The sequence below is a fragment of the Girardinichthys multiradiatus genome, chromosome 12 (genome assembly GCF_021462225.1).
Source record: "Girardinichthys multiradiatus isolate DD_20200921_A chromosome 12, DD_fGirMul_XY1, whole genome shotgun sequence".
NCBI classification, from domain to species: Eukaryota; Metazoa; Chordata; class Actinopteri; order Cyprinodontiformes; family Goodeidae; genus Girardinichthys; species Girardinichthys multiradiatus.
Window position 1 is genome coordinate 41,246,138 of NC_061805.1, and position 15,901 is coordinate 41,262,038.

General features: G+C 42.4%; 1 protein-coding gene across 1 annotated transcript in view; it reads right to left on the reverse strand.

The window, feature by feature from the left end:
• LOC124877807 (probable E3 ubiquitin-protein ligase HECTD4) overlaps nucleotides 1-15,901 on the reverse strand; it is a 54,572-nt gene that overhangs the window by 17,546 nt on the left and 21,125 nt on the right. The window contains exons 23-59 of the mRNA XM_047381350.1: nucleotides 15,767-15,871; nucleotides 15,509-15,672; nucleotides 15,099-15,344; nucleotides 14,771-14,963; nucleotides 14,481-14,585; nucleotides 14,290-14,378; nucleotides 11,125-11,297; nucleotides 10,883-11,018; nucleotides 10,655-10,799; nucleotides 10,366-10,532; nucleotides 10,133-10,279; nucleotides 9,865-10,049; nucleotides 9,634-9,787; nucleotides 9,273-9,553; nucleotides 8,991-9,177; nucleotides 8,806-8,887; nucleotides 7,674-7,876; nucleotides 7,396-7,531; nucleotides 7,043-7,225; nucleotides 6,719-6,883; nucleotides 6,450-6,619; nucleotides 5,658-5,773; nucleotides 5,468-5,571; nucleotides 4,847-5,008; nucleotides 4,573-4,721; nucleotides 4,358-4,437; nucleotides 4,003-4,166; nucleotides 3,676-3,913; nucleotides 3,425-3,561; nucleotides 3,202-3,328; nucleotides 2,645-2,782; nucleotides 1,670-1,806; nucleotides 1,423-1,583; nucleotides 1,158-1,339; nucleotides 867-1,072; nucleotides 359-489; nucleotides 51-256 (exon numbers count right to left, since the gene is read on the reverse strand). Of these exons, the coding sequence (XP_047237306.1) occupies nucleotides 51-256; nucleotides 359-489; nucleotides 867-1,072; nucleotides 1,158-1,339; nucleotides 1,423-1,583; nucleotides 1,670-1,806; nucleotides 2,645-2,782; nucleotides 3,202-3,328; nucleotides 3,425-3,561; nucleotides 3,676-3,913; nucleotides 4,003-4,166; nucleotides 4,358-4,437; nucleotides 4,573-4,721; nucleotides 4,847-5,008; nucleotides 5,468-5,571; nucleotides 5,658-5,773; nucleotides 6,450-6,619; nucleotides 6,719-6,883; nucleotides 7,043-7,225; nucleotides 7,396-7,531; nucleotides 7,674-7,876; nucleotides 8,806-8,887; nucleotides 8,991-9,177; nucleotides 9,273-9,553; nucleotides 9,634-9,787; nucleotides 9,865-10,049; nucleotides 10,133-10,279; nucleotides 10,366-10,532; nucleotides 10,655-10,799; nucleotides 10,883-11,018; nucleotides 11,125-11,297; nucleotides 14,290-14,378; nucleotides 14,481-14,585; nucleotides 14,771-14,963; nucleotides 15,099-15,344; nucleotides 15,509-15,672; nucleotides 15,767-15,871 (5,854 nt within the window). The remainder of the gene's footprint in view (nucleotides 1-50; nucleotides 257-358; nucleotides 490-866; nucleotides 1,073-1,157; nucleotides 1,340-1,422; nucleotides 1,584-1,669; nucleotides 1,807-2,644; nucleotides 2,783-3,201; nucleotides 3,329-3,424; nucleotides 3,562-3,675; nucleotides 3,914-4,002; nucleotides 4,167-4,357; nucleotides 4,438-4,572; nucleotides 4,722-4,846; nucleotides 5,009-5,467; nucleotides 5,572-5,657; nucleotides 5,774-6,449; nucleotides 6,620-6,718; nucleotides 6,884-7,042; nucleotides 7,226-7,395; nucleotides 7,532-7,673; nucleotides 7,877-8,805; nucleotides 8,888-8,990; nucleotides 9,178-9,272; nucleotides 9,554-9,633; nucleotides 9,788-9,864; nucleotides 10,050-10,132; nucleotides 10,280-10,365; nucleotides 10,533-10,654; nucleotides 10,800-10,882; nucleotides 11,019-11,124; nucleotides 11,298-14,289; nucleotides 14,379-14,480; nucleotides 14,586-14,770; nucleotides 14,964-15,098; nucleotides 15,345-15,508; nucleotides 15,673-15,766; nucleotides 15,872-15,901) is intronic.

The following is a 15,901-nucleotide window of genomic DNA, read 5'->3' on the forward strand; positions in this document are numbered from 1 at the left end:
GTTTTTCTTGTTCTTCTTTAAGAATTTCTTCTTGGGAATTAAATACTCACCTAGTCTGATGTGCACTTTATCAGTGGGGATGATAACAGAGGGGTACTGGTTTGTGGTGGGAGGGGGCGTAAGGCCTGTGTTGGTAGGAGAGGCATCTAGGGGATAACACACAGCCTCCATCAGATTCAGTTGACCATTTCTTCGCACTTTGTGACCCAGGCCATAGACCATGACTCGAGCCCAGGGGGCCTTGTACAAGCTTGAGCTAAAGGGGTTGAAAGGATAAGAAAGAAAATCAAAAACATAAAAGTGAAGCTTAGGAAGCAGGATCTAAAAAGTCCACTGTTATGTATTTGATGTAGCTCACTCTTTGCGGCACCCTAGTTGACTTTCTTTGCAGGAGACGATTACAAACGCAGCTCCTGGAAAACTAACATCCATGCTAACTTTTGACTCTGTGACAGGAAACTCCTCAGATGTAAACTGCTCAGGTGCATTCTGTAAAAACAAACAACATTATAGCTTATGTTTATCAGTTCACAATAAGATAACCAGAAGGATTTAAACAAAACAGTCATACTCCTTGGTCTTTTCAACATTTCGTCACTTTACAACCACTAATTGTCTACAAGCCTTTAGGGGACAGAAACATGTAGAAGCAGATCCTAGATCAAACATACCTGCGTTAGAATGGGCCATTCAAAATAGAAACCGAAATCGAATTGACAATCTCTGGCAAAACTTAAATACAGACTCTGATAATCCAATCTGACGGCATAATTTCCCAAAGGAGAACGTTTAAAAGACACAGGTTCAAGGTGAGTAAATAATTTTGCAAGACACTAATAAAATCCTCCACTGACTGTAGAGCTAACCTGTAGGAAACAGCAGATCTGCTTTGTGAGCTCCATTAAACTTTCTTCTCCTTGATGCAAGGCACGTGTGATCGCTACCGTCAACCACTCCCGGATGGGTTGAGCATTGCCCTGGTAAAACAGATCTGTGGGAGAGCAACTTTGACCCTCAAATTTGTGAAGCACCGACTGAGCCAAGAGAATAGAACTAGAGCTAATTGTGCCATCTACAGAAAGAGAAAAATTAGCATAGCTTAAAAAATTCCCACAACAAAAAAAGATACAGCTATTTAAAATGTATTTTGCACTCACCAGGGAGAGGAGGAGCCAGCAGCTGATTAGACAGAAGCTGCAAGTGTTCTAGAGTGATGTCTCGAATAGCAGGGATGTGGAAGAGACGAGTGAAAGTGTGGGGATTCTTAGGGGCAAAGATGTTGAGCAGGGCCATACGACAATATAACCGAGCAAGCGCGCTTTCACATCGAAGGAGTTCCCTAAAGAAAGGCAGTGAGACTGATTTTAAGCTCAGGTCTCTGATTCAGATACATCATGCTCTTTCACTTTGCATTTACATTACCTATGAATCTGAATGTTGCTACTATCCAACGACACAAGGCCATTTGCCGCAGTGCGTCGAGAACCTGCAGGTGGGCGCTCGAGCATCTCAATGGGGTACCAGTATCTGACTAGCACGCCTTCACTGCGGAGGTACGTCTCCACCTGAACCAGTTCATTTACCTGAACAAACAAATGAAACATCCTAGTTCACAGATAAATCTGTTGTGAGGCTGGCACAAAACCACATCACAGATTATTACACTTACAGAGTCCACATCCAGCACAACCCCATGCAAACCAAACGTCTTCAGCATTCCACGGATGGCAAATTTAGGCAGTGCTGTTCCTCCAGTCGTGCTGTTGGTGTTATTGCTGTCAGGACAGCGGATGACCACAGTCAACCCTTTGTAGAAAAATCATGTTATTATCATCGTTAGTTACAATATTACAATCACTTAGCAGATGTGACTGACAATAAGTGCTTCAATCCAATCAAAACAAGTGATAAATTACTACAAGTATGTTTTGTCCCACTGTACAATACTGTTTTACAGTATTTTTATGCCCCTTTTCCATTAGTACCTAGCCTACTCAACTCGGGTCGGGTCTACAAGATTTGGTTCATTTTCCATTATAATTGAGTGCCTCATAGTGGGCGGGATAGTCAATAAGCAAGAGGGCCCCGCAGTCCCAAACACTAACCTGATGTGATTTGTATGTGACACAAACAACAACAGCCTAGACTGCTGCTCAGTTAATGGCTGTAGTCAGACTCAGAGGGAACGGAGAGAGCCAGAGAAGGCTGCAGGCAGCAACACAAAACTCTGTGGATAAGTACAGGAGAGAGACGGAAGCCATGGAGCGGTGTGAAACTGAAGGGTACGAGCTAGAGGACGTGTGAGGGTAAGCTAACGCTACCTAATGCTAGCTTGCTCACAATAAGCCCTGTGAACAACGATTTAACGGTTGAAGAAATTCGTTATTATAATATGTTGTGACTAGTGATACCGCCTCCTACCCTATCAGTGACTAACTATTCTCTGACGTGTTTTCAGCAGGACTCGGCCCGGTTGGAACCACAAGCAAGCAGGTACTAAAAATAGTAACGGTTCCACGTAACTGTTACCAATGGAAAAGCCTTAAAAGTAAGAAGAGCCATACCGAATAACGCAGAGTAGGGACTAGTGGAAAATGGGCATTATTTACATAATATTTACATAATATTTACATAATAGTGGTACCTTTGCGGACTTTGTCAATAGTAAATTTGTTGGCCTCCTCTTTGATATCTTCAATAGTAGGAAGGTAGAGATCACGAGGAATACCACCATTCTCTTCATATAGGAACTCCACTGTCTGTCTTGCAATGTCAACCATGCCTGTTTCCAGGGTAACACAGAAATCATATCACTTACAAAAACATGTCTAAGGTAGCGAGTGACTATGTTCGAGAAGTGTTCAATTTTGCTGTCATGTAATGTGTTTTTCCTGTCCCTCCTGTGGCTTTTTTCTTTTTTACGGTGGCTGTGGTGGTATGTTTTTGTGTATTTATATCATTGGGAAAAAAAAACAAAATGAAAATATTTTCAGTAAAAGTAAAATAAAATTTGTTGACAGCACAATAATCTGTAAATTTTTTTTTTTAGATTTAGTGGTAATGATTTAAATCACAGTGAAGAGCTATTTAAGCAGAACTTCTTTATAACTGTTGGCAATATACATTCAATATTTTTGTCAGGGGATTTTTGCTCATATACAAGACGTTACACTTTGTTGTAATGATCATTTTATTCTTTACCCAGTTGCAAGGCTCCCTTGATTTGGTCCAAGCCAGATTTCCTCTCAGCTTCGTTACGGAACCTCCTACGAATAGTTGGGAATACCTTCGTTTCCCAGGCCTTCACCAGAAGAGCATAGTGATCCTCCTAGAGTCAAACCCAGATTATATTTAATACAAAAAACTAAATTAAGCAGAAAAACTACTTTTTGACCCAGTATAAAGTACGGAGGACTAATCTCACTCTCGGAACATCTTCATCATCCTCGTCATCACTTTCATCATCAGCAATAGGTAGGGGATGTGGGTCAGGCCCAGAGGTGACCAGGTTTTCATAGCTCAGCTCCACTTTATAATGGCACGACAGGTCACTGTTGTACTCTGTAAAAAGAGAAAAAGACAAAAGAGAAAATCCTAAAATTAGCTGAAACAATATGTAAAAAAAGAAATTCTGTACATTTCAGAGGAAAACTGAGACGATCATTAGAGACATACGCTGCTGAGGAACTGCAACAGCGGCAATCCGACACGGTGGACCATGAGAGCCAGAGTCTGAAGTGACACTTGCACCTGCATCATTATCACTGTCTGAGGCCATGGCAAAGGGAAGTGCTTCAAAATTAGCACTTATTTCCTCTGCTAGATCTACACACAGGTCAGCTGCATTCCTGTGTGCTTGGCCTTCTGCGTATGCAAAAGGCCGGCTTCCAAAGTTGGCACGGATCTTTGCGTTCTACAAAGAATTAGGAGAAAAAAACAATTTATTCTGCATATGACCACAAGGGAGAAGCAGCTTTCAATTTAATTTTCACAAAGCTTTACCTTCTTCTGAATGTGGACAAGGGGCCACATTCCACCTGCTACATCTTCAAGACTTGGACTGAGCCGTTGACCACAGTAGGTGAAGTAGACTCTTCCTTTAGGGGCCTGGCCAGGGGGAGGAGGTGTGCCCTCAGAGCGCTCCCAGCCAATTCCTGCCACATCACCTGTATTTACCCAAATTAAAAGGGCATCATCTACATTATGGCTCAATTTAAACCACACATTCTACACCCCGAGTTTGGAAAGTTTGAACCTTTTGCATGTGAGAAATTATTTGTCTTTATGCAGCTTTATGTCGACTAAACACAAATTTAAATCAGACATTGTAAAAAGCCAATTTATTCTCTTATCTTACCAGGAAGCAGAACCACATCAAGTCTGACACTTTTCCACTGCAGCAAACTGGAGCCATTGTAATGCACTGCCCTACCATTACTGACGCACATACGGACAAGAGGCAAAAACACACAGGCAAAAGGACACGAACAAAAAAAAGTCAGTAATCGAGTCCTACAGAACACCAGGAGAAAAAAAAAATCAGTTTCACATTTAATACACAGCTGCACTTACTTGTGAAACAGACATGTGCCAACAGGGTTGGTCCATGCTCCGTCTCTTTTCTCTGCCTCTGTGGCAAAACCAAATGACACTATTGGCCCACTGTCCTCCTCGGAGTCTCCATAGGAGACAACTTCTATCTCCCAGTAAAAGGTTGGTGCCTGCAACAACAGAGAGGAAGAAACTTAACACCCTTTACTTGAATTGTATTGTGCAATTTTGTCAGCACTTGTTGTGATGGCAAATATAGACCCGAGACAATTTGACTTTACTGAAACATTCTTACCTGAACTGGTACAGGAGAGGTGGCATAGATGAAAGTTCCTCGAGGCAGTCCTCCTCCAGCGCTTGGATCAGCCAGGAAGGTGACTGAAGTTAGCCGGGAGGAGAACAAGCATGCACGGACAGGAGGAAACACTCTGGATGGACACCAAGTGATCTCCTTGGGCTAGCATGGCAAGCAGATTAAAGCAAGAAGGACATAGATAAGTGAGGCAGAAAAAATAGAGCGACTAGATTACAAACACAGTCCAAACAAAAGATGCTCCTACAAGGAGAAACTTAACCAAGGCTATAAACAGCTACAGACCATTTACTATGCTCCTAATTTTTTCCTCTCAACCAAAAAGGAAAAAACTGAATGTCATATGATGATTTTACTTAGCTGTCATTAATTTGAAAATATTTACCAAATTTCAACACATTAGGGTGAAAATGAAGTTTTCTTTGACAATAATAATATTAAAGAATAGCTAACATCAAAGCTCCGAAAAAGTAAGAAATGTTTCCCCTGCTTGCATATAAATGGTAAATGATCCCAAAAACAACTAAACATGGATGTTGAGTGCTGATGTCCTCTATGTCCTAATTCACTTAGGACGTAGAGCTCAAAGCTCCCGTCACCTACCTGCCGTCTATCTGTCTGCAGCGGTGGAGGCGGTGGCCGGGCACAGTCCCGGTACAGCATTCTTACCCTTTCACACTGAGCTTCAACCATGCTGAGACGCTCTCCTGCACAAAATGAAAAGAGGTAATCTGTCAGACAAATACGGACCAATACTGAGAAGTGTACCTGGACATGCTACTGATGTGCTCACCAGGGCTGCACTCCTGGGCAACCAGGTTAAGAACCTCTACAGCAGCTGGACACTGTTGAATGAACTCCTCACAGAAGGAGCTATCCTCCAAGAGCTGCGCCATCACCAGACATGCCCTGGAAAAAAAAAATCAAATAAACTTGAGGATTTAGGAACAAATTTTTCTAAATCTAAACACACAAGATTACTTTTCCTCCATTTAGGGTTCTAAAGTGAGGAGTCTGGCTGCAGATACTGTTTCCATAGGAGCTGAATTGAACCATATCTGCTGTATATTGAAAATGTATCATTTCCAAAGTGGGAAAGGCCAATTACCTTTGCAAAGGTCTTTTTCTGTATAGTTCTTTAAGTAAAATAGGATCACTTTTTAAGAAAAGTAATTTAATTGTTAAATAAATAATAGTTTTCACCAATATCAATATTTTTTTATTGTACAAAAAGCAACCACACAATAAGGGCAGTGAATAATTAAAATAATCAATTAACTTAGTAAATCTTATTGGTTTCAGAAAAATTGTTTTTTCCAATTTCCTCATGCTAGAGGGAGCACTTATATTGGTTCAAATGAAACTGATGTGTCCATTACTAAATAGATGAGGGCACTTAAGATCCAGTTTGACAATGCATACCTTACAAGTGGAATATAAGAAGTCTAATAAGGTAAAAGAAAAAAACAATTCTGTTTTATATATATATATATATATATATATATATATATATATATATATATATATATATATATATATATATATATATATATATACAAATATATCTATCATAGAGCTTTCTAACCTAGTTCTGATTTCAGCCAGCAAGCGCACCGCAGCCATTACTGGGCTGGAGCCATCTCCTGTAGCTGGCAGGGATGTATGAATGGAAAGGCTGCCCTCCTGTGGCAGAAGCATGGACTGCACCGCTTGTACCACCTTTTCTGTGATTGAGAGCTTGTAGAGAGGAAGAGCCTGGTAGCGACAAGAAACAGGGAGAAAAGCAAAATAAGAGATAATCAGGTTGGCATTTTCTTTAATAATAAGAACTATTCCTGTGACAAGAATTCTCACCTCGGATCTGGGAGTGCAAAGGCGTGATATTGGAACAGTCAAGACATCTGAGGCTTTGCACGCTCTTCTGTACTCACAGGAAGGAAATTTGACAGTAGCAATTCCCTCCTGCTCATTTATGGACATAACTATGCCCACACTACCCATTACTCCTTTACCTATCACCTGAGGAAAAGAAGAATGACTTTAAATCTGCTGGCAACCATATCATGACAATTAATGGAGCAAATAACACTGATACATTTTATACAGAAAGAAGACAGATAGCACCAAAGCATATGATGAAAAGAAAAAAAAAATACTTTTTTGCCATGTTTTACTGACCTGGACTTCAGAACCAATCTTAATTGTTTCCTTGAAGCCCCCAAGTGCACAAAGTGCAGCAACAGCTTGCCTGCCAATGGCCTGCAGTTTAGCCAGTTTTCTGCCACTGCTGCTGCCATTTTCCAAGATGCTCTCAGCATACTTCCCCAGCTGCGGAATAAACATCAGTGCTCGGGAAAGCACCTAACAAAGAGGAAAACCCCGAAACTTTTAACTGAGAAATGTATTAGGAAATAAAAAATTTTTAACCTCAGTAACCTGGATTATATGATGAGAATTTATAGCAAAGTGCAGTGTTCAGCTTCAATACAAAGCATGGAAACTGTCAAAAAGAAAGAAAGATGATGTTTTACTTTTTCAACAGTGCTTGTCCAGATCTGTGCAGTGTTGGATTCTGGAGCGGTGAGCAGACTATGCAGCAGGGCAATAACCTCAGCAGCCATACTGTTGGCAACATGACCGCTGATGAATGGCCGCACTGGGTCAGACCTATTTTGGGCAAATTGTAAGAAGAAGAAATGTTAAAATCACTAATTGTCACAAACCTGATTTTAACAATATTTCCTATTTTTGCATATGGTAAATAGTGAGCTCTTTTGCACATCACATCACTATATCAAACAAGCAGCACCTGGCCAACTCAGCATTCCTATCCCTACAAACAGCGGTCTGTGCAGTCTTCTTCTTGTCACCGGTCGTAATGCCCCCTGCAGTTTCCGGAGCCATAGTCTCTACAGGTGGACCAACACTCACTATCAGACCAGACTGAGCCCACTTGTTAGCCTTCCTCAGGGCAGCAGATGCCTCTTCAGTGATCACCTCGCAGCTTCCACTCTGAGGACAATAACAATTGTAAAAGTTTAGAAGCAACTAGGAGACTGCTTTTGGTAATAGGCATTTATATTTTTTAGGTTTAAACAGTGCTTTGCATAAGTATTCGTACCCCCTGAACACATTTGGTCATGATACAACCACAAATTTCAATCTATTTTTTAGGAGGTTTTGTGTCATAGACCAAGACAAAGAATGACATTTCTGGGAAGTAGAAGGGAAATTATAGATAGTTTTTACATGTTTATCCAAATAAAAAAATAGAAGTCTGGCTTACATTTGTATGCAGCCCTCGTCACTCTTATACCCCTAAATTAAATCCAGTGCAACCAGTTGCCTTCACAAGTCCCATATTAGTAAATAAGGACAGCCTGTGTGTAATTTAATGTCATTCTAAATCCAGCTATTCTGTGAAGGCCTCAAAGGTTTGTTAGAGAACATTAGCGAACAAACAGCATCCTAAAGACCAAGGAACACAGCAGACAGGTCAGAGATAAAGTTGGGAAGATATTAAAAGCAGGGTTATGTCATAATACAATATCCCAACCTTTCAACATTGCATGGAGCACTGTTTAAAAATAATCAGCTAAAATGGGAAGAGTACGGCACAACTGCAAACCTACCAAGACATCGCTATCCATCTAAACTGACAGGCCAGACAGGCAAGGAGAGCATTAATGATACAAAATCTGAGATCTGGAAAACTAACACTGCACACCACCCTCAATATACCAGCCTATGGAGACATGTGGTGGTGGCAGTATCATGCTATGGGATGCCTTTCTTCATCAGAGACATGGAAGCTGGTCCAAGTTGAAGGGATGTGTTTCAGGTTGCAGTTATAACATGACAACATGTGAAACACTATTAATACCTTAGCAAGGCCCTGTAGTTACCTTAACTTTTAATTTTACACAAATTAAAAGTCTTGCCTTTGTCATGTCTCTGTCCATCTTCACCACCTTTTCCATATTTGCCCCAGTTCCAAGTCGAAAAGGACGACCCTCAGAGCTGCTGCATTTTAGAGTCAGTGGAAAAATGTTTAATTCAGAAAAACTAACATTTAACATCATTTTGACAACAAAAATTCAAAGCAATAGATAACAAGAAATAGTACCTAAGGAGTGGCTGTAAAACCTCATGGGACGACTGATCCTCTCTTTTGTGGATAAAAATGGATAGTTTGCCATCAACTGCCTCTGCCTCCTCCCCAATATCCTCTGTCTTGAGAGCTCCTTTGGAACTGGCCTGAGACAGACTGGTATCTGGTTCAGAGGAGCTGGGGGACAGGAGGGTCTGACACCCTGAAATGTGAGAAGAAAAAGCACCTGCATGATAACCTTTAAACCTGTACAAAAAAGGAGGGGCACTTATAGTATTTTTGGCTGGAGACACAAACCTGGTACTACATAGTCTGCTAGCTTAGCAAGCAGCAAAGCTGCAATACGTGATGCTGGGTCACTGGCATCCTGCTGCTCAGCATCGAGTGTGTTGATTGAGTAACTCCATGAGGGCAAAGCCACGTTACCACAGTCCTCAACACTCATGAGAGGAAGTGCAGCTCGGCATAGCTGCAAGATGATAAGTACTAGCTTTGGAGAGGGTCTCTGGTCAAGCAGCAAGGACAAGAGCTTAGAGACACAGGCGGGCTGGCTAAGGATGGCTTTCCCTATGTGGCTCCTGGGATGAAAACAAAGGAATGGAAGTATAAAGAAGGAATACATATTAACATAGTTATGCAAACAGAGCTTTAACTTTACCTGGAAAGATCATTGAGCAGACTGAGCACATCCTGTAAAGCATCATTTCCAGCTGCCTGATTGCCGCAGCACTCTGTTGCTCTGGCCAGGTGATTAGTTAGCAGGCTGGAAACCTGCCTTGCCAAACCAGAATGAACTGCATCTGTTGAACCACCTTTAAAAGACAAAACAAGTGAGGTGACATAAAATAATATACCACAATAACAGAATATATTTTACTTGATCACAAACCTTCCACTTTCTCCCACTCAATGCACCGGTTGGCCAGTACCTGGAAAGCAGCCCAAGCCATGGTGGCCACTTTCTGCTTTTTGGTCTGCTTCTCATTTGAACTGCATTCTCTCTGACCACTTAAACTGCAAAGTCTATCCATGAGCTGGACAAGTCCACTCCGAACAAGGCACTGCTCCTCACTCCTACAATGACAGATTAGTTCAATAATTGTTGCTGCATGGAGGAAAGTTTTACTAGATCAATAGTTCAAAGCTGATTGACTTGCCTGGTGTAGGGGATTGTGCAAAGCAAGCCAATACTGTTGGCACAAGCAATAGGGTAGCGAGCACATAGTGACACTACAGAGGTCATGGTCTCTCCAAAAGCTTCCTGCACTTGCTCAACCATTCCACCACAGGTCAGTTCCTCAATCCTAAACAGATGATTGACAAACTGAAAAAAACAGCCTTTTCTTCTTAGAAAATTCAAGATTAAACTTGGCTGGGCGTCTTTTCTTACCTTGGGCCACCTTGTAGCACCATAGTAACAGGTCCTACCAGATGAGTTACTCCACCCACCCTGACTGCAGCAGTTAGTAGTTCTCTCATATGAACTAGTGCCTGCTTCCTCGTGCTGCCTCGTCTCCAGCGTGTCTGTGCAGCCGACAGGAAGCTGCTGCTGGACACCTAAACAACCGGACAGGTTAAATATTTATTACAAACCAGGCTTTACTAAGCAAATCTCAGAGGTGGTAACAAAAATGTCAACAAAGAGGCAGGGGGGATAAGGTTATATTTACATGACTTACAGCCTGATCAGGTGTGGTTCCAATGAAAGCAAATAGTTGTCCCAATAGCACACTGTATGTTGGCTTGTCTCGGCCATCCTCTATGGCCAGAGACTGCAGCAGAGTAAATGAGCTGCTGCGATGTCTGGTTGGGTGATGTCGCCTTCTGAAAATAAGTAAAGCAAAACATTCAACCTGCAGTGCTGTAGTGATGCTTTATATCTAATCTAACAACCAATAACTAAATACCTTTGTGGAGGATGAGTAAACTCTAAATCTTGGTTGGCAATCATCTCCAGGTCAGATGGTGCAGACATGCTACGTAAGAAGACTGGCTGCTTGACTAAGGGGATCACCGTCTTGGCATCTGACACAGACTTAGAGGCTGTTACAAAAACAGCAACAATTGGTTTCAGAAATATATTCCTTGACTGAGGAAAATGTCTGTAATTGGGATGTTTTTCTGTAAAAAAAAGGAAATGGGTGAATACCTGGACCAGGTGTCCCAGCTGGTGTGGTGGTTAGACTTCTGCAGTGTGGAGCAATGGTAACGTGGAGAAGAAGCTCAGAGCGGTTCATCAAGCTTTTTACAAGCATTTTGGTTTTAGCCAGTGGGATGATGCCTCTGATCAGTGTGGTGTTTACCTCCTGGAAGAACTTCTCCCTGTTTGCGCATGGATGCAAAGTTAGTGACGGGTGCCAGAATCGCCATCAGCAAAACAAAGACATGCATAACTAGAATTATTTTTATTATATCAATAAAATATGGATACAAAATAAATAAATATGAAATTTACTAAGATGATTTCTTCAGTGTATGCTGAAATCAGATACAATTGTTTTAGTATTTATTGAATTATTTAAGGGTTCATTTGCTGCAGTGCACCATGAAATATTAACTTATTTTGGTTCTTTAAAGACCATTTAAAGGCCACTGTTAACCCTGTTCACTAACTTTGATGAGTAAGGCTGACAGATAAAATAAATTCAATAAATAAGCAGAGAGACCCAGACTTCCCTCTCCCCAGCCACTTGGCCCAGCTGGTCCGGGGGAATCCCAAGGCGTTCCCAGGCCAGCCGAGAAACATAGTCCCCTCCAGCGCTCTCTCTTCACCACGACAGACCGGTACAGCACCCGCATCTGCTGACGCAGCACCAATCCGTCTGTCGATCTCCTGCTCCATTTTTCCCTCATTCATGAACAAGACCCCAAGATACTTGAAGTCCTCCACTTGAGGCAAGACCTCGCCCCCGACCCAGAGAAGGCACTCTACCCTTTTCCGGCTCAAGACCATGGCCTCGGACTTGGAGGCACTGATTCTCATCCCGGCCGCTTCACACTCGGCTGTGAACTGCTCCAGTGATAGCTCTAGATCATGAGTTGATGAAGCCAATAGGACCACATCATCTATAAAAAGCAGAGACGCAATCCTATAGCCACCAAAACGGATTCCCTAAACACATTGGCTGCACCTAGAAATTCTGTCCATAAAAGTTATGAACAGAATTGGTGACAAAGGGCAGCCTTGGCGGAGTCCAACCCTCACCGGAAACGAGTCCAACTTACTGCCGGCAATGTGGACTAAGCTCTGACACCAGTCGTACAGGGACCTAACAGCCCGTATTAAAGGGCCTGGTACCCCATACTCCCGGAGTATCCCCCACAAGATTCCCTGAGGGACACGGTCAAGTGCCTTCTCCAAGTCCACAAAGCACATGTAGACTGGTTGGGCAAAATCCCATTAACCCTCCAGGACCCTGCTGAGGGTGTAGAGCTGGTCCAGTGTTCCACAGCCAGGATGAAAACCACACTGCTCTTCCTGAATCCGAGGTTCGACTATCGGACGGGCCCTCCTCTTCAGAACCCCCGAATAGACCTTACCAGGGAGGCTTAAGAGTGTGACTCCCCTATAGTTGGAACACACTCAACTTTCCCCCTCTTTGAATAGCGGGACCACCATCCCGGTCTGCCAATCCAGTGGAACTACCCCCGATGTCCACGCGATGCTGCAGAGTCGCGTTAACCATCACAACCCTACAACATCCACAGCCTTAAGGTACTCGGGGCGAATATCATCCACCCCCGGGGCCTTACCACCGAGGAGTTCTTTAATCACCTCGGTGACCTCAGCACCAGATATTGGAGAGCCTGCCCCAAGGTCCCCAGGTTCCGCTTCCTCAATGGAAGACGTGCCAGTGGGATTGAGGAGGTCTTTGAAGTACTCTGCCCACCAACACACAACGTCCCGAGTTGAGTCAGCAGCACACCCTCTCCACTGTAAACAGTGTTAGTGGTGTACATCTTCCCACCCCTGAGACGCCGGATGGTGGACCAGAATCACCTCGAAGCCGTACGGAAGTCATTCTCCATGGCCTTTACGAACTCATCCCAAGCCCAGGTTTTTGCCTCAGCAACCACCTGAGCTACATGCAGCTTAGACTGGCGGTACCCATCAGCTGCTTCCGGAGTCCCACAGGCCAAGAAGACCTGATAGGAATCCTTCTTCAGCCTGACAGCAACCCTCACCACCGGTGACAACCAGTGGGTTTCGAGAATGGCCTGCAATCCTTCAACAAATCAAATTTTCCATTTTAATTACGCAGTTATACATGTAAGTGATCACTTACTGATTTTGTTTAACCTTTTGATGCAAAGTATGAGTCAAAAGTGACCAGACTGATTTTATGTTGCATATCTGCAATAAATTAATGTTATCTGTCAATACTTCAGGCAGAGCAGCAAAATAGATCACAAATTTATTGTAATATCAGTCAACCATACCATAGATGTGTGATGCAACGGTATATCACGCAAAAGATGGAACTGTACATTCAGGGAGACACCAAGAAAGAGGATGTTCAAAAAAACCTTTTCCAGCAATTGTGCAGTCGAACTTAGAATTTTGGCATTCTATGTCATACAAACATGTAGTGGTCATTTGTGAGGTATTTAGAAACAACAATGGCAATTTCTCATTCTCCAGTGATGAGATGTACTTTATCATGTTTGGTCACATTTCATCAGTTCGCAGTAGTTAGCCTACAGATATAGTACAGCTCAATAGTTGTTTTATTGGAGTTATACGTTTGTGTTAATAAATAAGAAATACAAATATTGAATTGTTTCAGTATGCTGAAGTGGGCTGCAGAGATTACACGTCACAATAACATCTCCTGCATTACACCATCTGTTGTTCACAAGTACTGCCAGTCCACCTCCTTTGCGTTTGCCGCTCCTCTTTAAATCTCTGTCTGCTCGTATGGTCAGAAAGCCAAGCAGAGAGACGCTGGAGGCCAACGATCTCACATTGGCCATCATAATCGATGGAAGACAAGGTTTTAACTTCCTCCTTCCCTCTCTGCTCTTTGCTCCTGCTCTGCATCCATGGCACATCCTTTTCAACTCATCAGGGATTTGGGTTTGTAGTTAAAGTATTATTTGAGCTTCTGAGATAATCAGCTGCTCCCGGTTGTAAAAGAAAATAAAAAACACCCCATTGCTATGGTGACACATCATAACTAATGTCCAAAAGTCAAAAAGTGTCAGCAAAAATCATTCCAGCTGCACAGCATCCAGTACCACAGTGGATCATCGTCCAAAAAAAAAACAAAAAAATATGAGGACAACTTTAAAAGCAATGTTTGTAAGTACTTACGTCAATGCCAAAACAACATTCTCTAAATCACTGAAGTCGAATGGAATCTCCTTCAGTGAACACAGCAATTCCAGTTCCTTCATTTTGTTCTGGCAGAAAAACACAACTTCAGTGGCAATCAATAAACAATTATGGTGTCTTTTAATCTCTTTTAAACAAAAATAAATTATTTAATACATGGTGCATGATACCTCAAAGAAGTGATAGTCATGAAAGAAAGGAGTGTTGTTCTCCAGTTTTCCTTGCTGAGCCTCTTCTACCTCATTTTGCCACTTTTGTTCCAACTCTGCGACACTCTGACAGTGAAGAGAGACATAATCACACAGTCTTCTAGCAGGAGCAGCTCAGATTGAATTCTTCTTTTCCCTTTTATTCCCAACTAAAATCAGCTCGACTTTATTATATTTCAAAATAGATTATATGTTATTTATTTATTTTCTTGAATAGGATACAGGAATACAAAATTTATTCATAGGCTCACCTGTAGCTGACGCTCCATTGCATTGATTTTCTTGAATGTCTCAGCCATAATTTTACAGACCAGGTCATACTCTTCTGTGTGATCTTCACGATACTGATAGTTCACGAGGGACTGGAGAGCATCCACCAAACTCAAATGTTTAATGACACAGGATACAATAACCTCTTCTAAGACATCAGGACGGATCACCTCTCTTATGCAAAACAACAAGAGGAAAAAGTAAATTTTGAAAAAGAAAATGCTTTTGGACATGAAATGTGAACTTATTATTGTTCTGTATTAGTTTGAAGCAATACATCCTTTCCATGTGCTAGAACGACTCCCTTACTTGATGCTGGGGCGAAACTGTGGTCGGGCCCTTCCAGACACTTCTCTCAGCCGACTCATGATCCCTGGAGGAAGGCGGATACGAGGCAAGTCAAAGTAGGACCCAGGCATGAGGCCTGGAGGTGGGATGAGGACATCAGAGGGGTAGGTAAACTCCCGGTCCTCCTCAATAGTGAGTGGCAGTGGTGAGGGGCTGGGTGTGAGAGCAGGAGAAATGGCACCATTTGCTTCCACCTGCCATTGGCATCTAAAAGAAAACATTAAAGAGTCTGTTAGTACCTCATCTTTGTAGGCAATACTTTTGCTCTGTTTAACTCCATAGCACCAAATATTGTCAAATAACGTTTTGCAGTATTACTTCAACGAATAAATGAAGGACATTTCTTAAGAATTTCTATTTAGCTGCATCACCTTTGCAAAAGCTTTGAGCACAACAAATCGTGACAGGCTTCTTCTTCTCTTGTCACCTCTGGCCCATTGTAAAGAATGCGAAGCATTGAGCAAGCCAGCACCGACAGACCCAGTGCAAGGTCTGCAAGAAAGGGGAGGCCACCAGACACATCCTCAGAGGACTCCTGCTAACAAAAACAAATGGCATGTTCAGTGACATGGCTCTAGCATGAATAATCACAGGTGGGAATATGGATTTCAAGTGCTTCCACTTGTGACCTGAGCTCTGACTGTACAGGCGAATCCCCACATGGCTTTATCAGGAGTGTTGTGTTCACGTCCACTTCTCATTTCAAATGAAAAAGTGACTGTATCTCCTTCAACCTAAGTATGATAAACAAAAACAAACACAAA